This window comes from Notamacropus eugenii, chromosome 5 (assembly GCF_028372415.1).
Source record: "Notamacropus eugenii isolate mMacEug1 chromosome 5, mMacEug1.pri_v2, whole genome shotgun sequence".
Classification (NCBI taxonomy): domain Eukaryota; kingdom Metazoa; phylum Chordata; class Mammalia; order Diprotodontia; family Macropodidae; genus Notamacropus; species Notamacropus eugenii.
Genome location: NC_092876.1, coordinates 280,561,697 through 280,588,324, shown reverse-complemented (window position 1 = coordinate 280,588,324; position 26,628 = coordinate 280,561,697). Strand labels below are relative to the sequence as shown.

The following is a 26,628-nucleotide window of genomic DNA, read 5'->3' as shown; positions in this document are numbered from 1 at the left end:
ACCTTGGTTCCCTCTTCTACTTGTCAGCATTTACGTTTGACCTCCTATGTGCATATGTTTACAGGACTCTGTACAGGCCCTCTTCTCTGAAGTCTCACTTGGTGATCTCACCACCTCCTAAGGTTCAATTATCAGCTCTATATCTAGCCTTTACCTGTCGTGAGCTCCAGGCCCATATCACCAACTACCCATTGAACATCTCCACATATACCATCCCATAAGCATCTCAAACTCAAAACGTTCAACAAATGCCTTGCTCCCACTAAACTTCATCCCTACCCTTCTAGTCTCTCTGGTTCACAGCGTCAGTGGCATCCTTAATTCTTTTCTCTCACTCACTCCACATCTCCTCAGTCTCCAAATCTAGTTTCTGCCTCCACAGAATCTTACCACCACTCTCATAGCCCTAGATTACCACCCTAATTCAAGCCCTCACCATCTCTCAGCTAGATGATTAAAAGTCTTGAAAATGGTTTCCTTGAGAGCAATCTCTCCCCTCTCCAGTCTAACCTCCACACAGCTGCCAAGTTGGTATTTCTAATGCACAGATTTGACCATGTTACCACCATCCTCAACTTCCCCACTCCCCTAAATCACCATTCCCCAAGTTGAAGTTTCAGGGGTTCCTTACTGTTTCTAGGATAAAATACAAATTCCTCTTGTTTAGCACTTAAAGCTGTTCCTAACTCATCTTCTTCAACTTATTTCATATAACTCCTTGGGTGCTCTATATTCCAATTAAACTGTTTTTGCTTTCTCTTATATTGATATGAAATCTGAGCCTCTCAGTATTAATTTTCCTCCCAAGACCATTTAATAAGTACTTTATAACATCCCTTCCAACCTTAAGATTCTACAGTTCTATGATTCCATGACTATATAAAAAAAGTGTCAGCTCATGTGACCTCAGACACACGGGTGTCTTATTAGCACAACCTAAGCTATATCAAGAGGCAGCTAGATGACTCAGTTGATAAAGTGCTGGACCTGGAGTCAGAAAGACCTGAGTTCAAATCTGGCCTCAGATACTCACTAGCTATGTGACTCTGGGCAAGTCACTTAACCCTGTTTGCCTCAGTTTCCTCACCTGTAAAATGAGCTGAATGGCGAACTACTCCGGTATCTTCCAAGAAAACCCCAAATGTGGTCACATAGAGTCAGACAAAGCTGAACAAAAACAATCTATATCAGAGATAACTCTCCTCCTACCCCCAAGTTGGAAAGGAATATGAGTGATAACAGAATCCACATCCTTCCTAATCTCTCCCTCCTCAGTCACGTCATGACTCCTCACTAAGATCACAGCCAGACAAATGATGTGACAAGTACGGATTCTGTCAAGCCCCAGAGACCCAGCAAAGTCTTAGTGGCTTCTTGGTATAAGATCCTGGCTGTTGTTGGGAGTAGAAGGAATAGAGTCATACAGTCTTCTCACAGTTTTAAGCACACCTAGGCAAAGCCCTGCCTAAGATGACAGTTTTCATTGATTCATTTTTGGCCTCTTATTAAAAATATTCCTTATTTTTCTTCTGTCACAAAGCAACTTATCAAAACACACAGAAAATCTAACTAACTTGGTCATGACTTACTGGTCCAGTTAGGTCCTAACAAGCTAAGACACCTCACTCCCAATTCCCCAGCTAAAGCTAACACCATCACATAGACACAGTCTTATATGACTCAACAGTGGGGTTAAAAAAAAAAAAAAACAACACTTTAGCAACATCCTTCTTCTGATCAAGAAAATGCTCAAATGAGATAACTATTTGGAAAATTAAAGAAAAATGCTTACCTAAGGTGATGACATGCCAGGAGAGACACTACAATTATAAATTCCTCAGATGGTATTGCACTCCCCCACAGTCTGATTCAAGTAGATCCTAGAGGTATTAGAGCAAATCAGATATGTGCATTTTGAGGCAGCTGAGGAGAAATACAGGAACTACAAGCATGAAATTCTTGTTTCAGTCTTTCAGCCCACAGTATGAACCCAATGCTTTTATTTAAAAAAAAAAAGCTTTAGGGGCTGACTTACTGAAGGAGCCGTGATCACATCTGTCCTGTGTTTATGTATGTCATTTCCCACACTAGATTGTGAGTTCTTTGAGGGTAGGTAATATCTAATCTCAGAGCACTTACCATAGCAGCTTATGGATGGTAACCACTCAGGAAATATTTGTCGAATGATTGAATGACAATCTTCCAACTTGAGAGGGAAGAAATCATTTGTTCTATGATTTGAGTCACAGCGGTCTGCTATTATTTCCTTTTTTACAATATTATACAAATCTGCAGGGCAGTCATTCCCCATGTACTACATCCCATTAAAAAACTGGCACCTCCCAAGCCCTCTGCCTTACTACCCAGACCTGCAGACTTTCACAATGAAGTTTCTGTGGCAATGTATTGTTGTTCAGTTATTTTTAAGTCGTTTTGACTCTCCACGACCCCATCTGGGGTTTTCTTGGCAAAGATACTACAGCTGTTTGCCATGTCCTTCTCCAGCTCATTTCACAGGTGAGGAAATTGAGGCAAAGAAGATTATCCTTTACAGAATATAGACCCCAAGAGCTCCACCATTATATACCTTGAATGAACATCCTATGTAAGTAAAAATTAATGCTAGCGGAAAAGTCTGGAGCCCAACCTTTTTTCCTCAAAGTGAGGCATCAACTCAAAGCAAAATAGTCTGCTTCATCTATTTCAGCAAGTTTAGACAGGCCTTTTTGCATACTCTCTTGATGTAAGGCATGCTGCAGATGAAACCCTCCTCAAAATCTAGGATTAAGTCCTTTCCCAGGTATAATTAAGAGACGACCCTAACTTTGAAAACCACTAGCCCTCAACTCTTACATGAATAATTCTGATACTAAATAAGCAAAGCAAACAAAGTACAGCCTGGAAACGTAAAAAGGAGTTTATTGTCCACATCATTGCAAACATCTACAGTGTTTACAGACAGAGGGCCATAAGTGCCATTTCCACATGCAAAACCACAGGGAGACTCAGCAAGAATGGAAGGGCTTTGTGAACGGAACTTCCCCTTTCAAAGGGGAAGACAAATAATGAAATGGCTCTTCTTTAATGTCGATGTGAAGGGAAAATGTTAGTCCACCAAGTGCTGTACTTGGAGTCAGGAAGACCGGTTCAAATCTCACCTCAGACACTTAAGCTCTGTGATCCAGGGTAAATCATTTAACCTCTCAGTTTTTGCATCTGTAAAGAAGGGGGCTGGACTCCACAACCTCCAAGGCCCCTTCCAGTTCTGAATCTACCTCATAAACATCCCTCTGGTCCTCTTGAAGTTCACCATTTGCAATTGACTAGATCATACACGAGGACATTCAGGACAAAGGTTATACACCAATATTCAGGTGGTAGCTTCTGGGTTTCTTGTTTTAAAAAAAAAACAGAAAACAAAACACAAGTAACTCACTCTCTTGAAGTACCAGTGCCTATCTATTCTCAGTGCTGGTAAAGAAAAAACTGCTTCCCAAGTTACCTGATGCAATCAGATAGACAGTAAACCTAAGGCCCTTTCCTCTAAAGCACATATTTAGCCACAAACTCAATGACTCTTGGTAACAGAAACTCAGAAAACAAAGATGATAATATACCATGAAGCAGAAGCTATTTTAGAAAGACAACCCCTGCATAGAGCTTGCCAGTGGTAAATTCCCATTCTAGAAAAGTTTCTCTCACCAATCTGAAAGAAAACTAAAAATAGAACCTAAGGAGGTATAAAAACAGCACAGGATATCTCTACATAAAAGATATACTGTATCTTTTATTCATCCCTAAAGGAGGCAAGTATATAACTTCTCAACAATTCTGAGGAGAGGCTGAGGACAGACCTCACAGGAGTAATGGAGAAATTGATAGCAGCTTTATACCCTGTGATGTGACCACAACCAGACAGAAAAGTCTCAATGATCAACTTACTCCTTACCATAAAAGCCTCTACTGTTCAGTCATTCTAAAAGGAGGGGCCTTGGTCCAAATCGTGATTAAGATTGTAAAATAATACTATTGAGCATTCACACAGGACTGTTCATGCAAGAATCACAAACGTACCTCACTGAATTCATCCTCAAGCCTGCAAGAAAGGTATAAGATGACCCAGTCAAAACAGGTTTTCATTTAAAAGGACATAGCTTTAACTAGGCCATCCTGAAGTATTATCCCCCTTCTCAGGGAGCTGAGGTCTCACAAAATGCTTACATTACAGCTAGGAACACTTAAAGGTTCGACTTAATGCCTAAATTAACTCTCTTTCTTTTTCTCTGTATTTAAAAGTTAGAAAGAGTTTCAGTGGATCGGCCCCTGAAATCAATTATCACATGGTCCAAGAAACTGTGAAGCTACAGGGACAGGCACGGTTACAGGAAAAAAGCAAGCTGCTAGTCCCAGATTTGGCTGGAAGGTTTGTGCGATCTTGGGTAAGTGACAATCTCAGTTAAGTCACAAAAATTTCTGATTGGTAAAACAATTTAACCAAAGAGGGTTGGATAAACCAATGGGGCAGACCACAAAGCTTCTGAACTCATTCTGTATTCAAAAACAAAACAAAACAAAAAAATGTGGGCTAAAAATCTAAGGAGAGGAAGAGAACAGTGGGTTTTAATGTCACATATTTTGTGGAGTTTCAGAACTTGGAAAACACCAGAAGCACCAAATTAGTTATAGAAGAAAGGGCAAAAATGGAAAGAGTTTTTCTGAATACAAAAACTGAGAAAACAACATACCTCTGGATTGCTGAAACATACTATCAACTTTGGCACATCTATTTCTTAAAGTCTTGTGGCAGATCCAAGATGTATTTTTCTATACATGGGGAACAAAAAGTAAAACCTCAGCACATAAAATATGTGCACTTTATCTGGCTAGTCATGCACTAGAGAATTAAGCCAGAGCACACAGAGCACAAGGAGGGAAGAAGACAACAGTGAGAAAGTCTGAGGCCTGTGCTCACTTCTGATCCACAAGACCTTCTGCAGCGACATCTGAAACAATCACTAGTGTGTATATTCTGCGCATTTTGAAGATCAGCGATTCTGAAAGGTGAGAAGACATCGCCATTTAAAGATAAAAGCTACAGCAGCCTATAATTTCAGACTGGAAAACTCCCAAAGACTGGCCTAAAAGTGAAGGGGCCGAACAGACAGCAGCGGAGTGTGCAAGGAAATGTGACAATGAGATATTGCCCACTGCAACCCCAGCCCGATTCTGATCTGGCGAGCCAGGAGAAATCAATTCTATCGCCTCACTACTCTTTTCCTTGAATATAAACTGATAACATTTAACATGAAAAAAATACAGTACTGAAACAAAGCAAAATCTGACTAATCTTACATGATTACAGTTTACACAATTCAAATGATCTTGAGATTATAATATACAATGAAATTTTGCAGCTCCAGTAACAGGAGAGAAATAAGCAGTGATTACTATTCAATTAGTAGCTCCAAGCTAAAAACTGACCAAGCAAAACACTATTACAAATATTTTCATCTGACAGGAACAAAAGGATGTTACAATGACATTCCTTTGAAAGAAAAGATCCTCTGTAGTCAGTAATAACAATATTTATGATTCTCCTTCAAACAATTGGAAGAAAACATAGAATGCATAGAGTGCAACATAGACAATTTATATCTTCCTGCTCAGGAAAATAGTTCCTCGGTCCAACCAGAATATAACTTACTAAACTAGAATAAGCAGAGCTCTGCTTTTTATGCATCTCTTCTATTAAGATCTTAAAATGTTTTATAAATATAAAAAGGCCATTTCTTCAATAAATTAAAAGTTACTGGACAGTCTTGACTACTGAACTCCAGGTTCCTCCAACATGGCTTTCCATCATGGCAGTCCAAGTCAACTGCAATCACACAAAACTTCAACAAATAAAGGAACAGGACTTTTGTGCAGATCAAACACATGACTCGAGTTCTGAAGCCAGGTAGTCTTTAAACTGTCATCAATATGCTTCTTCAAAGTCCGAATCCTAAATGGAGAAAAACCATGCAGAGATAGCACTTCAGCAAATTAAGTCAAAGACTCAAAGCTTTTCCCAGAATATGGCTTAGTTACTACCTGGCCCAACTTCCACATACGGAAATTACCATTAGGTAAATGAGAGCCAAATCTTTAAGCAACAGACACCTGCCATCTCCATTTCTGCCTCAAAGGCTTTCCAGTCTAGCATGATGCTTCATATTTACAAAGGTTGTCCCAAAAGTCTTAGTGAAGTTTTACATTTTAATAGCATAAAAAATTCTGGCAAAAGGAGGAGAACAGTGGGCTTTAATGTCACACATATTGGGGAATGCCAGAACTTGTAAAACCCTAGAGGCACCAAATCAGTAACAGCAGAAGGGGCAAAAAATGGAAAGGGTTTTTTATGAATAACAAAACTGAGCTATAGAAAGCTACTGAAATATACTGAAAACCTTTCTTCATATGGTACACATATTTCTTAATGTCTTCTAGCAGATCTAAAACATATTTTTAAGCTTTAAGAGTTTAAAACTTCAGGAAGGCTTTTGGGACATCCTGTATATTCAAACTCAAATTTACACTGCACATAATCAAGATTGTAAACATGTATTCATTTCATATTATCAAAATATTTTCATTCAAATGTGTTGCCACACAACCCTTCAAATGTAGTATCTTAGATATTATGCTTAGTTTAACAGGTAAAAGGAAGAAGAGTCCACTGAGAATTTTAAACATAGAGCACTACAACAGATATAGAGGTGAAACAATATAGCCAAATCCTGCTAAGTGCTGAATCTGGTCATAAATTTGAGAAGAAAAAATTTCAAAACCTACACTAAGAAGTGTATGCCATACTTAGAGCATAAATTTGGTCTCCTAACATCTCTACATCAGAGAGCCACTATTGCTGTACAAAAAATATTGGAAGCAAGCAAAGCTATCATGAGTCACAAGCGCTACAATGATAGAAACAGCAGCCTTTCCCTTTTGAGTTAAAAGACAAAGCACCAGTTTTCTAATCCCTGATAGGGAACTTACGTGGTGAAAGTCTATCCATGCTACACAAGGTGCAGAGACAGATCTTTCTGCACAAAGACCCAATGGATTTGTTCATTGTGCCTGACAGTGCTTTTTAAAAAAATTTTCTCTCTTGGTTATTTGGGAGTTGGGGTGGCAATAGCATTGCAAATAAATAAATGGTCATTGAAACACTTTAAAAATTCTATCCAAGCCACATAAATGATCACAAAATATCAACAAAGTGTGAGGAAAAGAGAAGCCAAATGCAGCACCAAAGTCAGTAGAGGACCACATACCCCCCCCTAAAATCCAAGACCCTAAGTATGACAAATTTAAAGAAGCAAGCAGCTACAGAGAGTGAAGTTTAAACATGACATGTTTTTGTGCATGACACAAACTGGCCATCAGGAAGGAGAAATGCTCTCTTCTCCACATTTCCTCTAGATAATAAGGCAGAAGAGAGAAAAAGCATGGTAATGCAGACAGTAAATTGCACTTGGAGTCAGATTACTTGAATCCCAGGGGTAAATCATCTATGTAACTAGCCTTTTGATCTAGAACAAATCACTTAACCCTAATGAAGGAAAGTACCCTCAGCTGTGAAATAGCAATACTGTATGGACTTTATCAGGCTGTTGAGGATTAAATAAAATAGTGGGTGTAAAGTCATAGTAAGAGTAAAGAGCTATTGAAATGTGAGCTACGCATTCTCAGGGAATGCTCCACAGAAGCGCTACCAGCACCATTTTATGTCCACAGATCAGGGGTAGAAGTTGAGGTGGTTAGGGATGGTAAGGGCTTCCTGTGGCCACAATTCTTTCTAAGACCTTGGTTCATGCCTCCTTCTGGCCCCACCTGCATTATCTCAGCTAATATCACAGCACAATGTGTTTCCTCAACGTGCAGAAAAGTTAAACAGACAGTTAAGTGGAAGAAACAGCTTACCAGGCATTCAGCACAACGGGTACAAAGTCTTCGCATGCAGCCTTCATCTTCTCCCTGGTCAGTGCTATTAAAAAAAAAAAAAAGTGGGCAGAGTTAGTCAAAATGCCCATTACCAACCTCCCCAAAATAACAACAATAACTGATGTGTTGTTCAGCTGTGTCTGACTAAGACCCCATTTGGGATTTTCTTGGCAAAGATACTGGAGTGTTTTGCCACTTCCGTCTCCAGCTCATTTTACAGATGAGGAAACTGAGGCAAACACGGTTAAGTTACCTGCCAGGGTCACACAGTTAGTAAGGATCAGGGCCAGATTTGAACTTAGGTCTTTCTTACTTCAGGCCTGGCACTCTATCCACTGTACCATCTAGTTGCCCTGAACAACAATAATAGCTCCCATTTATATAGCACTTCCAGCTTCGCAAAGTGTTTTGAAAATATTACTTCATTTCATCTTTGCAACAACCCTGGGAGGTAGGTGCTATTATCCCCATTTTAAAGATGAGGAAACTGAGGCAGTAAGAGGAAAGTAACCTGCCCAGGATCTCATGGTTAGTAGATTCCCAAAATCAAATCTGAACTCAGGCCTTCCTGACTCTTGTGTCCAGGACTCTTTCCACTGTGCCATGCCTCAAGTAAAGGGTCATATCTGTTTACCTGGGTCTTCTACACTGTTCAGTAAAGCACAACGCTTGTGTAAGAGTATATTAAATGTTATCTGATTGTGCTGATGATATAGCTGCATCCTAATTACACTCTAACAGAGCACTTCCTGACCAAAACACTTGCTTCCTCACCAGAGCTGAGGTCTTCTCTCAGCCTTCACCTTTCTTGACCTCTCTGTCAATCACCTTCTCCGTGATACTCTCTGCTCTCTCCACTCTTTGGTAACCCTGCTCTCTCCTGGTCCTCTCCCTATGTGACTGCTCCTTCTGAGAGTGCTCTGCTAAATCCCCATCCATATCACACCCACAACCATAAGTGTCCTCCAAGGTTCTGGCCCAGGCCTTCTTTTCTTCTCTTTATATGCTATATGCTGATGATCTCATCAGTTCCCATGAATTCAGTTATCATCTCTATGCTGATGATCTCCTTATCCAACCCAAAACTTTCTCCTAACCTCTAGGCTAGAATTTCCAACTGCCTGGTGGACATCTCTAAGTAGATGTCTTAGACATCTTAAACTCAACATGTCAGACACTGTACTCATTATCTTTGACTTCTTGCTCTCCCCTTTTCCAAACTTTCCTATCACTGAGAAGACTACTCCCACTCACCTGAGCTGTCAGCCTCAATTTTCACTCTCTCCTACCCCCAAAAATCCAATCTGTTAACAAGTCTGGTTGATTTTACCTTTGAGGCATCTCTCATCACCAATCAGCCTGACACTGCTACCACTCTGGTGCAGGCCCCTCAACACCTCAAGCCTAGACTACTGCAATACCCTTTTGCTTAGTTTTGTGCCTCAAGTCCCTCCGCATCTCAGGCCATTCTCCATTTAACTGTTAAAGTGACCTGCCTAAAGTGATGGCCTGACCATGTCACCTCTCCCTAGTCAATCAATTTCAGTGATGTCCCATCACCTCCAGGATCAAATAAAAAAATCCTCTGGTGTTCAAAGTGCTTTATAACCTGATTTCATCTTATGTTATAGTCTTCTTACACCTTACTCTGCCCCAGCCCCCAACCTACCCCACCCCCACATAACCCTGGATCCACTAATACAGGCCTCCTGGCTATTCCTCACACATGACACTCCATCTCTACACTCTGCTCACTGTCACTGGCTATTTCCCATGTCTATAATTCACTCCTTTCTCATCTCTGTCTCCTGGACTCCCCAGATTCCTTCAGGTCTCAGCTAAAATCTCATCTTTGACAGGAAACTTTTCCTGATCTCCCTTAATACTAGTGCCTTGACACTATTGATTAACTCCAGTTTAACCTGCATTTATCTTGTTTGTGCACAGTCACTTGCATGTTGTCTCCCCTGTTAGACTGGGAACTCCTTGAAAGCAGAGTCTACTGTGCTGTCTTTGTACCCTCAGTGTTTAGCACAATGGCTGGCATCTAGTAGATACATAATAAATGCTTGTCCACTGATCTGAGTGACATCTAAATCAGCTCTTCTGGGGCAGCTAGGTGACACAATGGATAGAGCACTAGGCCTGGAGTGAGGAAAACCTGAGTTCAAATTGAGCCTGTGTGCCCTTGGGTAAGTCATTTAACCTCTGTTTGCCTCAGTTTCCTCAACTGAAAAATAAGGATAATAATAGCACCTATATCACAAGAGTTGTTATGAAGGTCAAATGAGTTAATTTGTTAACAAACTCTTATTAAAACATTTTTACGGCAACTAGGTGGTAGAGTGGATAAAGTGCTATGCCTGGAGTCAGGAAGGCCTGAGTACATATCTAGACTCAGTCACCTCTTTGCAACACGCACCCCTCTCCCCTCAAGTCACTTTATCTCTATCTGCCTCAGTTTCCTTAACTCTAAAATGAGGATAATAAGCACCCACCTCGAAAGGTTGTTGAGAGGAGCAAATGAGATAATATTTGTAGTATTATTTGTAAAATAATATTAGTATAGCACCTGTCAATAAATGCTTACTCCATTCTATTCTTATGTCCTTATATGAACTTATAAGTTCAATAAACCAACTCTTTTATTACAGGGTACTAAACACTGCTAGACATGCGAGACATAAATATAAAAGTGGGCCAATCCTTGCCCTTTGTAGTAAAGCGGCACAAGATCCCTTTATCACATAAGTAAACACAGGACAGGTATGAAGTAAAAACACAGTGATGGGGAAGCAGTAACAAATGGGGGCATCAGACAAGGCCTCTAGAAGGAGAGGATGGCTGAGTTAATCCTTGAAGAGAGGCGAGAGTTCCAAGGGCAGCAACTGGGGAGAGATTATTTCTAATAGAGGAGAAAACCTGGGCAAAGGTACAAAGGAGAGAGGTGGAATGACACGGACAGGAACCAGCAAGGAGGTTAGTTTGGCTGGACTCCCCTAGGCTACCTCACGAGCAGGCTGCCACAATAACAGTTCAGGCAGGAGGTGATGAGGGCCTCAACTAGAATGGGCGCAATGGCAGCACAGAGAAGAGGACAGATGGGAGGTGAGGAAGTGAACCAACAAGACTGTGTAACTTACGGAAGGGGGTAGGAGAAGGGCACTCAAGGGAAATAAAAAGGAGAAAAATGGGGATCTTGAAAAAATATATTAAGATTTTCTCCTCTCTCTTTCTGTAGTTCTACATCAATCATATCAAGAGTTCCAGGAGGAAAAAAGTTTAACCAGGTGATTTTCCTGTTATTAAATTAATCATTTTATTCTGTTTTTTAAATAGAGCATTCTAATTTAGACTTTATAGTCAATAGCTTGCCTTTTATGCCATTGGTTACCAAAACATGGGACTGGGAAAAAACTATTTCTATCTACAAACAGTTCCCAACTCTAATCAATTGATCAATCAACATTATTAAGCACCTGTGTGTCAAATGCTGGGAATACAAAAAGTAGCAAAAGACAATCCCTTCCCTCAAGGAGATTACAATCTCATCAGGGAGACAGTATGCAGACAGACCGATGCAAAGCAGACTATCTACAGGATAAATAGGAAATAATTAACAAAAGGTAGGCACTAGAATTAACAGGGATTGAGAAGCCTTCCTGGAAAAGATGGGATTTAGTTGAGACTTAAAGGAAGTTACCAGGGAAGTCAATAAGCAGAGTGAAGGAGGGAGAGGATTCCCATGAGGACATGCCTAGAACCAAGAGATGGAGTGTCTTGTTTGTGGAACAGTCAAATGGTCAGTGTTAGTGGATTGAAGGGTATGTGTTGGGTAGTAAAATGTAATTAGACTGTAAAGGTAGGAGGGAGCAAGGTTATGAAGGGCTTTGAATGACAAACAGAGAATTTGATCCTGGAAGTGACAGGGAGCCACTGAAGTTTAATGAGTAGGGAGAGAAGGCCAACATGGTCAGACCTTGACTTCAGGAAACACCTTAACCACCCCAAATGTCTTCTAAAAAACCAAACCAAACCAGGACACATAAACTTCATTTTTAACCATCCCTATGAAAGGCTTTTTCACAACTATCATCAGCACCAGAATAAAAAGAAAGTTTAAAATGAAGCTTCACGAGCATAAGTGAACCAGGTCTGGGAGCAAGAAAGAGCTATTGAAGGCTTGGGTTATTGAATATTCTCCACCAAGCAGGACGAATAAAAGGCAAGGTGTCTCAACTCCAGCCAAACTTACTCATCTGAAACTTCAATAGATGATTTCTTGTAGCCAGATTTGCCCTTCTTCTTGAGCCCAGCAGACTTCCTGCCCATTCTCACCAAGAGCAGGGTAACCACCACAGCCGAAGGAATGAAGACCAGAATGGAGAGCAGGGCAGCAGAAGTGAGCTGGATGGCAAAACCTGGGCAAAAGGACCACAAGCGATTGAGTCTTTAAGAATAAGAAAAGCATCAGAACGTTATTCCCATTGGCTTTACCAAATTTAGAAGATAATGAAAATGCTAAATAATACATTTTAATGGGGGGGAGGGGCTTTCCTTAACTATATACTTTTATATATCTCTTAATAAAATAGACTGATTAAAGTAACATAAATTTTGGTTAATTAACTCTCTCTGGACCTCTGCAAAATGTTGATACTCTAACACCTATGTTACAGGGTTGCCATAAGGAGCAAATGAGATAATGTATGCAAAGCAAGTTAAACATTTTACAATAAGGGTCGGTTATTAGTATTAACTAACTTGTTTTCAGCTTCAGTTTGTAAAATAAAATGGTTAGATTAGTTCAAGGGTGGGGAACCTGCAGCCTCAAGGTCACACAAAGCCACATGTGTCCCTCTAGGTCTTCAGGTGTGACACTTTGACTGAATCCAAACTTCACAGAACAAATCTCCTTAATAAAGGGATCTGTTCGGTAAAACTTGGACTCAGTCAAAAGGCCACACCCAAGGACCCAGAAGGCCACATGTGGCCTTGAGGCTGCAGGTTCCCCACCCATGAACTAGATGATCCAGCTCCAACTCCAATAAGTAGAGCTTATTATTTCTTGCTGATCTCAGCCTCCTGATCATGACATCTCTCCCCTATTAGTTTTCTCTCCCTTTTAAAATGTAAAGTTCATGAGAACAGGAATAATCTCTTGTACTTCTATCCTCAGCACCTAGCAAAATGTCTGGCACACAACAAGCACTACTAAATGTTTTTTATTCACTCATAAATTGTTCTTTAAGTTTCTTTCCTTGAAGCAGAAACACACCGAACCCTGAAACTGTTGAAATTCACTCTAGTTCCAGAGAAGTCAATCAACAGTCATCAGATAATGACATGATATGAAAACAAGTGGGAAGGAACAACACTTTCTTAGAGAGCACTTTGAGGTTTACAAAGCACCTTTCTCACAAAAACACTAGTATCAATTCTTTGACTCTTCAGGCTCAGAATACAGAATTCTTTTTTTTTTTCATATTAAATAACTCCTAGCTGGCCACTAAGAAAGAAATGACTTCCACCCCCAGAGGAGAAGTGCCCAGACTCCACCTCCCTCCACAAGCAAAGAACATTATCTAGCAGAGAAGAACACAAGGGGGAAGCCAGACTATCAACAGTAAGAAGTCACATTTACATAACTCTCTAGAAGAGGCAGCCTAAGCCTAGTAAAGATAAAGTGCTCAGCTTGGAGTCACAAAGATATAGCTCCAAATCTAACCTCAGACATTCGTCAGCTGTGTGATTCCGGACAAGGCAATTAATTTAAACTAATCCCAACCAGTACCTCAGTCAAATCCCTAGGATTTGCTGATTCCTAGTCAGAGGTAGTTGCCATAGCCTTTATTCCAACACAGATCTTTCCTGAATATTGCTTTAAAGTTTATAAGTACTTTTCTCAGAATCCTAGGAGGTAGGTGCTGACCTGCACCACAAAGAACATCCAGCCATGGAGGATGCAGCCTGTCTGTTCCACAAGACATATTCATTTCGATGTAAAAGGAGGCTGAAGCAGGATGGTGTAATGGATAGATAGTTGGCCTCAGTGTCAGAAAGACCTGAATTCCAATTGTGACTCTGCAGGAGGCAGTGGCTATGTGAACCTAAGCAAGCGACTTAAACTCTCAGAAAGGGCCCCAGGCCAGTTTCTAAGACTATAACGTGCAGAGTAGGTGGAGATCTGCATTGACAGAAGAAGTTACTCCAGAGAGCTCCGGCACAGAGGAGATTATTTTGTTGCAGTTGTTCTAGTCGTTTTTCAATTGCATCTTACTTATTGTGACCCCCTTTGGGGTTTTCTTGGCAAAGACACTGGAGTGGTTTGCTATTTCCTTCTCCAGCTCATTTTACAGATGAGGAAACTAAGGCTAATAGGGTTAAGTGACTTGCCCAGGCTCACACAGCTAGGAAGTGTCTGAGGTCAGATTTGGAGTCAGGAAGACTCCACAAGACGAGTCTTCCTGACTCCAGGCCCAGTACTCTATCCATAGCACCACCTAGCTGCCCAATGGAGTCCTAGGTCCAATCAATAAATCAACAAATAAATAAATAAAGCCGTTAACTGAAAAAGGTGATTTTGCTTATAAATTAAAAATGCACCATTTATTCCAGCAGATGGATCTAAATAGAAAAGAAATTAGTTTGACCCAAAATTACCCAATTACTCAATGAACTTATAAAAAAGGCTTCTAACCAGCCTGATCTAGAAAAGCAGGTATCACTTCACTGGAAGCGATGGAAGCTTTTTGCAACCCTCTTACCCCTTTCAGTGACTACCAGCTCTGTCAGGGGAATATTGTGGTGGACATCTGGTGGATTCTTCACAGTGCAGCTGAATGTTCCATTGTCTCTTATGGTTGGGTTGCTTATGCTAATGGATGCATCTCCTCGGTACACATCCCCAATCCAAAATATTCGGTCACGGAATGTGCCTGCTACAGTTGGGTACTGGAAAGATTGATAATGAAAAATCTAAGAAAGGAAAAAGATAAGAAAAAATAAAAATTTAGAAAGTGCTAAGCAAATTAAAAAGAAAAAATACAGCATAGTTGCAGCAAGCTTTCCACCACCACAACCCCCTAAATGCTTTAAATGTAAACATTATTTTATTACAGATGAGGAAAGAGACCCAAGAAAACTGACCAAGTCAATAAAAACAATCAAGGACAGCATCTAAGAATTCTAAACCACTACTCACTCAACAACTTTCTCTGAAATCCGAAAATAGTCAGTATTTTAAATTTCCACTTCTCTCCTGTCCAATTTAACTACATTAGTAGGTATAATAATATGTAACAATCCTTCCTGTTATATGACTTGGAAAATAATGTAAAGCACACAGCTGATGTTCAATAAATGCTTCCTTAACTAAACCCTTATACTTCAGACTTAGCAAACAGGAATACCAACACAATGAACCTACCTGTGTTGGGCTGGGCCAATGTTACTCATGCACAAGGTGCATGTTTATTCATTTGCTTATCGGATGGCAAGTCGCCTTCCCACTCAGAAATCCCAGCAGTCCTCAACTACCAAACTAACAAGAAGAAAGCAACCTGGGTGAGAATGTTCAGTCCAAGAGTGCCCATGGAAATCAGGGACTGATTTTCAGCACAGCCTACTCTGTGTTCCACCAGAATACTGAAGCCTTGAAGTTCACATAACCTCTAAGTGAGGTGACAGACAGAACGTCATACTTTGCTCAATAATAAGACTGACTTAATCCTAACAAAATCTTACTGCTTCAGTCTTACTCATGGGATGTAGCCACCTCCTCTTTTCCAAATTATAATTTGCTGATTCCTAGTCATTAATTCCATTAATTCCAGCTTTAGTAAACTCTCTTTGAAGAACAGCACTATGTGAGGTCTGCTGTTTCCATTTAAGATTTTCTGCACCAGGCATGCCTCCCTGCCCACTTATCCAGAGGGTCGGAATTTAGGACAAATAGGTGAGAGAGAGCATTACAGGGGGTAAAATGGACAAGTTGGATTATATTAAATTAAAAAGGGTTTGCATAAACTAAACCAATGCAGCCAAGATTAGAAGGAAAGCAGGAAACTGGGGGGACATTTATAGTAAATCTCTCTGATAAATGTCTCATTTCTTAAATAGAAAGAAAACTGAGTAAAATTTATAAGAATGTAAGTCATTCCCCAATTGATAAATGGTTAAAGGCTATGAACAGGCAGTTTTCAGACAAAGAAATAAAAGATATCTATAGTCATATAAAAAATGCTCTAAATCTACTGATTAGAGAAGTGCAAATTAAAATAACTCTGAAGTACCACCTTATACCTAGCAGAATGGCTAACATGACAGAAAAGAAAATGACAAATATTAGAGGGGATGTGGAAAAACTGGGACACTAATGAACTGTTCATGGAGTTGTGAACTGATCCAGCCATTCTGGAGAACAATTGGAATTATGCCCAAGGGACTATAAAACTGTGCATACCCTTTGCTCCAGAAGGTCTCTTCCCCAAACAGATCAAACACAAAGGAAAAGGACCTATATGTACAAAAATATTTATAGCAGCAATTTTAGTGGTGGCAAAGAACTGGAAATTGAAGGTATATCCCCCAAATGGGGAAGAGCTGAATAAGTTGTCGCATATGACTGTGATGAAATACTATTGTGCTATAAGAAATAATAAGCAAGATGCTTTCAGAAAAACCTAGAAAGATTTACATGAACTGATACAATATGAAGTAAGCAGAACCAGAAGAACATTTTACACAGTAACAGTAATATTATATGATGATCAATGGAATGAGTTAGCTCTTCTCAGCAATACAATGATCCAAGACAGTTCCAAAGGACTTATGATGAAAAATGCTATCCATTCCCAGAGAAAGAACTGATGGAGAACTGGAATGATAGAATCTGAATGTAAATTGCAACATACTTTTTTTGCTGTCTTTATTATTCTTGGTTTTTTGTCTGCTTTTTCCTTTGCAATATGGCTAATATGGAAATGTTTTCCATGACTGAACATATATAATCTATATCAAATTGCTTGCCTTCTCAACAAGGATGGAAAGAAGGCTGGTAGAAAGACAATATGGAACTCAGAAATTTTTTTAAACTAATGTTAAAATTTTTTTTACATGCAATTGAAAAAAATGAAAATTAAGTGAAAAAAGATTTCTGACCCTGAGGGAGCTCCCCAGTGATACCCTATTTTTGGTCAAGATGGTGCAACTAAATGAAACCCTTCACAGCCTCCTGACCAGAAGGTGTGAAGAGTATGTCATTCTGAATTATTTGAAGTTTGAATAAAAAAAGAGATCACAAATATTACCTAACTTCTTTCACTGAACATCGATTTTCCTTCCTCTCTCTACCCCATGCAGCAGGTGGATATGATTCCTAGAGTAATTCCTAAAACTTATGGTTTTCAACTAAAGTAAGAGCAAAAGCCCTAACAGTAAAGAAAGGAGAAGGAGCAAATCTGGGGCATTTTAAAAAAGAACTGTTTTACATACAGCTGCAAAATTAATATTCCTGCCTGTCACAGGCTAAGGATATTGCTGAAAGCACAAAGAGGAAGTTTTATGGCATTACTATCTTCAATTGGACGTTTACAATGGGATTCAAACATATGTAAATTATATACATATAACTAGAGTTCATTAAACAACCCAAATTACAAGACCATCTGCCACCAACAGCACCTACCAAATTGAGCTATACATATGCTGCTACCATTCTCTTCAAAGGAGAATGTGTAAAGCAATGTAAATCAATGCTGTACACACTGGGAGAAAGTGCCAAGATCAGCCCATAGAGCAAGGATCAGAGAGCACATTTAACAGAGTCATACAAACAGATCTGCCCACATGAGACAACTAAAGGTAGCAGAAAAGGTATATAGCTTTGACAGAGAATGGAACATCTTTAGTTAGAGCTACAGAAAGAATTCTCTTTAAATTAGTTTGTTTCTATCCAACAGCCCAGATAGCACCCTTTAAGTAGATTAAATTACATCTGAAAGTGAAGTTATGAAATCATGAACTAAAGAGCAAAAAAAGGGTATCACATTTTCTAGGAGTCTCCAATACTTATCTGCAAGACTCCTCAAGTTCAAGAAGGAAAATAAGGTGAATGACACATCAAAAGGTAGCTTATCCCCTGAAATAAATTAGGCAGTTATTTTTTTACTGATATGCTCACTCCAAAAGGAGGAAGTTCGAGGTTGGTCTGTCTTGTTTAAAGCTCCATTAGAATGTCCCAAAACAACTTACTGTCTCTGTGCGACTGCTGGTAGGCGGTCGATAAGTCCAGTCTATTGTGAGCTTGTCAGAGACAGGAGAAGACGACCTGAAGGTGCATTTCAGCTTGATACTTTCTCCAATATAACCTTGAACATGGGCATCTGCTTTAATCTCCAATGAAAGGACTGTGTACACACCTAAATAAAGGAAGCCAAAATATTTATAAATATATTTATCTGGGAAAAGAAGACAGATATAAGCAAAGGCTCCTATTACTAATGCAATAAAGAGAAAAAAATGTAACCCCATTTTGCCACTTAGGACCTTGTAAGCCTGGGCCAGTTTCTTGACATGTCTGTGCCTCAGTCTCCTTACCTGTAAAATGAAAGGGTTTGACTAGAAGAGCTCCAAGCCACCTTTCATCTCAAAACGGATGACTTGATTATTAAGGCTCTTGATAAAAACATGAAGCAATGATTTGTCCTCTCATGGAATGGGGCGTGGGGTGATCTTGTAACCCATAAGTATACTTTATCACCACTGCAAGTTTAAACAATGAACCATATACTGAACTAAAAATGCAAAACCTGGCTACTGACTAGAATACAGACTTGTAGCTAAATTAAGCAGAAACAAACAGATACACATAGTTCTAACTCAAAAGGGAATATTAGAGTGTGTCAGCTTCTAATTAAGAAAAGATTTTCATCCAAATATAATACAATTACATTCTCATGTGAAAACTCCAGTCACCTCCATTGACACTACTGTCTTGAGAAAGTCTACAAACTAAGAACAGAAAAATCTTTTCAAAATGTCATACACAGAATTTATTCTGACGGTTCTTTATCAGATAGCTAATAAGTCATAATCATAAAAGCAGTAATGAAAAAAACTATAATTCTGAATGGAATCCTAAAATGAAATCGATTCTAATATCTTTTTAAACCATCTAGAGGTTCACTCCTTCCAAACTTACATAATTTTAAAACATTTTACTCTTCCTCTCTCTCAGAAAAAAATTGGCACTGACTTCTGACCTTTGACTTCAGAAGCAGCCAGTAGAGATCCATCTTCCACTAAAGAGCCATCTATTTATAAAAACAGATAAATTGTTCTTTATTCTTTGTGACTCTCATGGCCTGCCCTGAGCTATTCCCCATCTCTGTCTCCTTATGCTTTTCCTCCCATTCCTTCCTCCCACTCTCCCTCTGTTAACTCCTCACATACTGTGAACACAGCAGTAACTCACACAAACCTAACTCTTTTTCATTTAAATTTCATTAAATCCAAATTTAAACATTTATAGGCTTTTCTCTAGACAAACCTGTTTGTTCACATTCCTTTTTAAAGAAAGGCCCCAAGTCTAGACTCTTGACTAATACAAATCTGGCCAATGCCAAGTACAACACTATTGCATCTATAGCATCACCCCACTTTGTATGGTACTGTGGGGGGGGGGAGCAAATAATAGGCACAGGAATCTCCAGTTCATCCAGAAGAACGCTGGTTTAATCTTCCCGTAATCAAGCAACAAATAAACAAGCATTTATTAAACATTATGTGCCAGACACTATGCTAAATACTGGAGATATAAAGAAAAAAGCAAGAACAGTCCCTGGTCTAAAGAGGGTAGTGCTTGACTTGATTATTGGAGGAAGCCAGGGATTAGAAGCCAAACAAGGAGGGTGAGCATTCCAAGGACAGCCAGTGCAAAGCACAGAGGGGGTAGAGGGAGTATAATATGTGAAGAAAAGCAAGTGGCCAGTAAGGCTGCACAGAAGATTACCTAGAAGGGGCTATTGTGTAAGAACTCTAGAAAGCTAGGAAAAGTTGTAAATGCCAGACAGAGGAGTTCATATTTTATCCTAGAAGCAACGGGGAGCCACTGAAGCTTCCTTTGCCAAGGGGAGAGGGTAATATCACATAATCAGACTTGGATTTTTAGAAAATCACTTTGGCAGTTAGGAGGGAATTGAGTGGAGTGAGAAGAGATTTGTGGCAGAGAAGTTAAGCAGAAGGATGTAGCAATAATGCCACTGAGGGATGAGAAGGTCCTGAAATAGGGGGATACATAGATGAGTGAGGAGGAAACATATAGGAGATATATTATGGAAACAGAAATAAGATCTGCCAACTCATTGGTTATATAAGGGAGTGTGAGGAGCCAGGAATGATACCAAGGTTGATAGGTGACCAGAAGGGTGGTGGTGCTAATTTCAAATTTCAGAAGAGGAGTGGGCAGGAAGATAATAAATAAGTTCTATTGTGGAAATATTGAGTTTAAGATGACTACAGGACATCCAATTTGAAATGTGCAAGAGGCAGTTCACAATATAGGACTGAAGCAATGAGTTATATAGATCTAGGAGTTATCCATATGGAGATGATAACTGAACACATTGGAGCAGATAAGGTCACCAAAAGGGAAAGCTCACAGGGAGAAGACAGTCCAAGATAGAGCCTAGGGAGTATCCCCACAGTTAGTGAGCACAGCTAGAATAAAGATCTAGCAAATGAAACTAAGAAAGAGTGGTCATAAAGCAGGAGGAGAACCAACAAAGAGGAGTGTCAAGAAAACTCAGAGAGGAAAAGAACATCAAGGAAGAGAAAGGTATCAACAGGGTCAAATGCTAGAGTGGTCAAAAAGGATGAAGACTGGAAAAGGTCATTAGATATGGCACTTAAGAAGTCACTGATAACCTTGGAGAATGCAGTTTCAGTTGAATGATGAGGCTGGAAATGTGAGGGTTTAAAAGAGTGAAAGGCAAGGATGTGAAGGCACCAAGTTTAGACAATTTATTCTGCCTCTGTCACCTTAAAAGATTGTGGTGTACGACTGTAATGGAATACCACTGTGCTACAAGAAAGGATGAGCCGGATTATTTCAGAAAAACCTGGATAGACAAATAAATTGATCCAGAGTGAAGTGAGGAGAACCAAGAGAACATTATACACAGCAACACTGTACAATGAACAACTGTGAATGACTTGGATATTCTCAGCAAAACAACCATCCAAGTCAATTCCAAAGGATTCATGATGGAAAAGTCATTCACATCCAGAGAAAAAACTAATGGAGTCTGAATACAGATCAAAGCATACTACTTTTCACCTGATTTTTTTCATGGTTCTTTTTCTTTTGGTCTGGGTCTTCTTTCACAACATGACTAATATGGAAATGTTTTGCATGATTGTATATTTATTACCTATATCAAATTAAGTACTATCTCAGGGAGGAGGGGAATTAAAGGAGGTAGAAATAAAATTTGGAACTTAAAAAAATTTTTTTAATGAATGCCAACAATTGTCTTTACGTGTAACTGGGAAAAATACTATTTTTAAAAATTAAAAGACAACAGTTTTTTTTTAAATATCCCTGAGGTTTCATCTCACACCCAGCATTTTGGCAAAGATGAGAACAGTCACTGGTGAAGGAGTAGTTGAAAAACAGGCACCCTAATGCTTTCTTGGTGGGGTTATAAATGGATACAGTCTTTCTGGAAAGCAATCTAGAATTACGCAGACAATTACTAACAGGGTCACACCCTTTGACCCAGTGATTCCATTGCTAGGCATGTACCCAAAGGAGGACAATGACAAAAAGAGAGATCCTATACATACCAAAATATTTATAGCAACACTTTTTGAGATAGTAAAGAACTGGGACTAAGTAGATAATAATTAATTGCGGAGATGAGTAAACAAATTGTGGTGCATGAATACAGTGGACTTACTGTGCTGGAAGAAATAACTAACATGACCAATATAAAGCACCAAAAATGATGTAAGCTAAAACAAAGTAAGCAGAACCAAGAAAGTGTACACAACGACTCCAACAACGTAAACAGAACGAAACAGAATGCTCTGGAATGATGAGCAAACTTGACCCCAAAGAATTGATATGAGAAGGCATCTTCCATTAATCTATTGTGGAAGCAGGAACTGTGGATGTGCTCCACTGCATAGAACATCAGATGATGCGTTGTTTAATGTTCTGAGCTTTTTTTTTCTTCTTCCTTTTTCATACTTTATTTTAAGGAATGCTTCACCAGCATGGGGAAAAGGGAAGAACACAGTGGGAAACATAAATGATATAAAAACAAAGAATAAATAAAAATATATTATTTTAAATAAAATTTTATTTTTTAAAGAATTGGTAAAAGCAGGACAATACTCTTAAGTTAGGGAAAAGTCAAATAGGCTACTAACTGAACCAGTCCTGTTTTCAAAGGGTGAAAAGGAAAAGCAAATGAAGAGTAGTACTGTACCGAAGTCTACCACCTAGGACATTTAAAACAAAAAGAAAGGACAAAAACTCTCAAAGTCAATTATCAATTTTTGTTTGAAATGAATCTATTGTTCCCATGGCTCACACTGGTCTGATATCAGCTCTCTCTAACAAGCTATCCACTCATTCTCACCCCGCTCATCCCTTGTATGTTCATAAATCCTCCTCAGGAGTCCAATAGTCTAGCTTTCTAGTCGTCAGTCAGTCAGTCAACAAACACTTCTCAAGTGCCTGCTATGTTCCAGGAACCATGCTAAGTGCAGGACATACAAAGAAAGGTAAAGGATAAGCCCGGTCCTGTATAAGCTCACAGTTTTAATGGAGATGACCTATAAACAAACAAGCTTCGAACAGGATGAATAGGAAATAATCAACAGAGGGAAGGCCCTAGGATTAAGGCAGAATTGGGAAAGGCTCCTTGCTGGAGGTGGGATTTGAGCTGAGACTTGAAGGAAGCCAGGGAAGCTAGAAAGCAGTATCAAGAAGAGGGTGACTGTCGCTATAAAAGGCCACAGAAAAATTAAAAAGATGAGGATTGAGGAAAAGACTATTGGATTTGACAATGAAAAAAATCACTGGAAACTATGGTGAGAGAAGTTTCCATGGAATGATGAGATCATAAGTCAGACTGCAGAGTTAAGACAGCAAAAAGAAAGGAAGTAGAACCCCCTCTTATAGAGTTCAGCTACAAAAGGGAGCAAAGACTGAGGATGACAGTGGGCTGGAAGGATGGCGTGAGAGTTTTTTGAGGATGGAGATGTAGGCATGTTTGTAGGCAGCAGGGAAGCAGCAATATATAAAGAGAAACAGTCAGTCAATAACACTTAAGTCCCACTATGCTAGGCAATGTGCTAAGTGACAGGGATAAAAATATGGGAAAGGAAAAAGTCCCTACCCTCAGAGAGCTTACAGTCTAACAGGGGAAGACAACACACAAAAGGACAGTGAAGAGCAGGAGGAAAGAGTTGTCACCAGGAAAGGAACACAGGGGCACGATGGGAAAGTCAAAGAAGTCCCATAGTGCAGCCAGGTGAGAACTAAGACACTCTGACCTGGGCTCCTTCCTTAAATGGAGGTTCCACCCTTCAGCCCCAGGGCAGAGGGGGGTGATGAGGTGGAGTACAGGGATCTTCCAGGATGGTGTGGTTTTCCCAATGAGCGTTCCAGGGCATGGTGGATAAGTCAGTGAAGATTCAAGATAAGGAAGAGAGCAGAGATGATAGACGGAATGATCTGCTGGAGGAGATAGGAAGGCAAGGGAGCACTCGTGCATGCTGGGTGATTTGCCTTGGTAAGAACAACCACTGCATCATGTGAGACAGGGGTATAGGATACAGGAGTAGGAGGCAGCTGGGGAATGTGAGATGGGGAGGAAGGGAGAAGGAGCTCTCAGTGAATGACCTCAATCTTTTCAGTAAAATATGAGGCAAGAAGATTAAGAGGAGAGGGAACCAGTGGAAGTTTATAACCAGGTTCTCCTTTTTTCCCAGCTTTTTCATTCTGATTCTGGTGTGCTTATTCTGAAACACAAGCAGCCTACTTAAACCCATAGTGTCTTTCCACAACCCCTTTTGGTGATCCACGATTCAGCATATGATTTGCAAATTAGGATACATCAGTTGGAGTTAAAGAAACCTTGAAGTACTTGAAGTGACTTTAGAAATCAGTTTGAAATTAACTAATTCGGTAACTATCATTTCATTTGAACACAACTGAACACAGAGAAACATACTAGACAATTAATGAACATTTACTATACTTAAATTCGTTAAACACTTTCTGCGTGGAAATGGAGACTCAATTTCCTTGTGAATTCAGAATTAGGGTAGGTTACCCCAAATACAATATTGCAAAAGAGCTTAGTTGAAAAACTGGACACTTTGATGACACAGGTACCTGCCTGGGAGGGGTCAGGGAGTATACAGGAAACATGAATATTAGTCACTAGATTAAACTCCTCCACCTTAAACTTCGGAGACCTAAAAAACCAGTATATTTGGATTAAGGGCCCCCTTTCAGAAATTTCCTTAAAGAGAAAAATTTCCCTGACGTTTAGCTTACAGGAAACTAGTATTCACCTATGAGTATTACCTAACAAAAGGTATTACTACAATTTGTATGGCCAGAGAATTGACATCTATCCTTCCAGGAATTAAATGCAACAGAATTGGGGTTGGGGGGAGGAGAGGAATGACAGTCGGGTATTTCATTCATTCCCCGTGGTTAAAACAAAGTTTATATATTTTTCAATTTAACTTAAACTTCTCTGAACTTTGGGTTAAGAATTTGGGCCAGATAAAAGCAATGTTTTACTCAAGAGCATAGTCCATATTAATTTTCTTCAACAAATAAAAACTAAAGCCGAATAATTTTGTTTTAGAATAGCGTCACTGCCATTCCCTTCCCTTGGGGGGAAAGGGAGGAAGGAAGGAAGGGATTTGGAACATAGGCGATCTATTTTCAATCTTTTAAACATCAAGGCTAAAACACTGAGCACCTCAAGAAGTTTTCACACGGGTAAGCTGAGCAACGCCGTGGAATCTGGACCACGAGCTGGGCCTCTGTGGCCCCCCGCCCAAAGTTCCCCCTCGCTCCCAGTCCGGGCGTCTCGGGGCCCGCCGCCGGCCCACGACGAGCACCACACGGAGGTGGCCGGGACGTGGGCCCCGGCAGGAGCAGCCCTGTCCCTCGGGCCCGCGCCGCGCACGCGGTCGGACTTCCTCCCCCAGTCCGCGACACGGGCCGAGGAGGGTGCCCAACCGCCCAGACCCATAACAAGACCAGCCCTCTAGGGACCCCCCACCCGGAAGCGGAAGAGCGACCATCTTCCTCCCCCCACTAAAAAAAAAAAAAAACACACCCGGAAGTTGGGCGCCAGCAGTCCGCGCACTCACCCTGGAAGAACAGAAGACCCAGCAGCCGAGAGAAAGCGCGGCAGCGGCCTCCAGCCGAGCCGCTCGGCTGCATCCCGGCACCGCCGCCGATACCTGCGAAAACCTTGTTTACGGCTGCCTCGACCCACACAGGTGATACCGGAAATGACAGATCGGAAGGGCGGACGCCGAGGGAGGCCAAGATGGCCGCCGCCGGTTGTCATGGGAACGCGTGCTGGCTCTGCGGCCTTGCTCACTCGAGCTTTCCGCGAGGCGCCTCTTCACCCGAGAGGGACGAGGCCCTTTCCTCATCTGCCTGAGAAAGAATCCACCCATATCGCTTGCCTGTGGAGAGCGGGTTCCGCGGCACTGGGTCACAGTGGAAAGGGCCTTTACTGAGCCGCAGGAGGCACCTGTGGGGTGGCGTGGCCGAGTGGGAAGGGCTCCGCAAACGCTGCCCTAGCACCAGCACCCCTCCTGTCCCGAGGAGAGGGCGTACCCGCCATGCCTAGGTACCTCCCCGAGCAGGGGGCAAGACCGGTTCATGCCATCAGGGCACTATCATCTTAAAACAGAAAAGAAAGTGGGATTTACCATTCCCCCCCGCGGTGAGCCAGGCACGCAGGTAGTTAAAGGAAAAAGGCCGACAGCCCTTCCAAGGCGGGAAAATGTGCCCTAGTTACGCCAAGCGCTTGTTCAGATGGGACTAATTCCGGTCCTGTTCAGCACTGGATCATGAGAGTGTTTGAGGAAAATAAGATGAAACCAAACTATGCCTCTAGAGAACAAAATGTTGGCACTGGGGCTTCTGATACAGTGGAAGCCAGCGCCCACATTTCACATCTGAAGAAACTGAGGCTCTGAAAATCCACAGTCACTTGGCTAGGAAGCGGCGGAACCGGGACGAAAACAAGGAGCTTGGGACGCTTAGCCCGGTGCTCTCGGCAGTGTGTTCCTTAAGCTTTACGAAGCTTCCTATTTTGCAGCTTACCCCCCCCTTGACTAAAGGTTTGCTTTTCCGTTAATTTGAAAGTATTGAATCAGAGCAGACAACATATTACTCCCCTAACCTCTAAACAGTCAAGAAGCTAAATGTCATTGCTCTTTGTAGATAGTAAAGATCAGAGGTAGAAATCAAGTCTTTTATTTATCCAGTAATATCCACCTCCAATGAATGATTTATCCCAAGGCAATTTTTACTTTTTCGCTTCATTTACTCCCACCCCCGTCTGATTTTTGATTTAAATGCCTTTT

General features: G+C 40.6%; 2 protein-coding genes across 3 annotated transcripts in view; both read right to left on the bottom strand.

The window, feature by feature from the left end:
* JAML (junction adhesion molecule like) overlaps window positions 1-1,824 on the bottom strand; it is a 38,857-nt gene extending 37,033 nt beyond the window's left edge. The window contains exon 1 of the mRNA XM_072613083.1: window positions 1,793-1,824. The gene's annotated coding sequence lies outside the window, so the exon portion shown is untranslated. The remainder of the gene's footprint in view (window positions 1-1,792) is intronic.
* Window positions 1,825-2,901: 1,077 nt separating this feature from the next.
* On the bottom strand, window positions 2,902-26,579 carry MPZL3 (myelin protein zero like 3). Of its 2 annotated transcripts, none has more exons than XM_072613085.1 (6): window positions 25,396-26,579; window positions 18,241-18,407; window positions 14,754-14,964; window positions 12,242-12,407; window positions 7,966-8,029; window positions 2,902-6,004 (listed from the first exon to the last, which is right to left on the bottom strand). In XM_072613085.1, exons 1-6 carry the CDS (start codon window positions 25,466-25,468, stop codon window positions 5,978-5,980), a joined length of 708 nt encoding a protein of 235 aa, XP_072469186.1. In that variant the 5' UTR covers window positions 25,469-26,579; the 3' UTR covers window positions 2,902-5,977. The 2 variants fall into 2 exon arrangements, with proteins under 2 accessions (XP_072469186.1, XP_072469185.1); XM_072613084.1 differs by having other exon boundaries at window positions 2,902-4,824.
* Between the last annotated feature and the right edge of the window lie 49 nt (window positions 26,580-26,628).

Bases quoted from the DNA above. Each gene is read 5' to 3' on its own strand.
- MPZL3 (XM_072613084.1), bottom strand. From the start codon at position 25,468: ATGCAGCCGAGCGGCTCGGCTGGAGGCCGCTGCCGCGCTTTCTCTCGG. The intron at 8,030-12,241 runs GTAAGTTTGGCT...TTTTTTTAATAG, and splicing joins TCTATTGAAGTTTCAGATGA to CACTGACCAGGGAGAAGATG. The intron at 4,825-7,965 runs GTAAGCTGTTTC...CCCCATGTATAG, and splicing joins CCCGTTGTGCTGAATGCCTG to AAAAATACATCTTGGATCTG.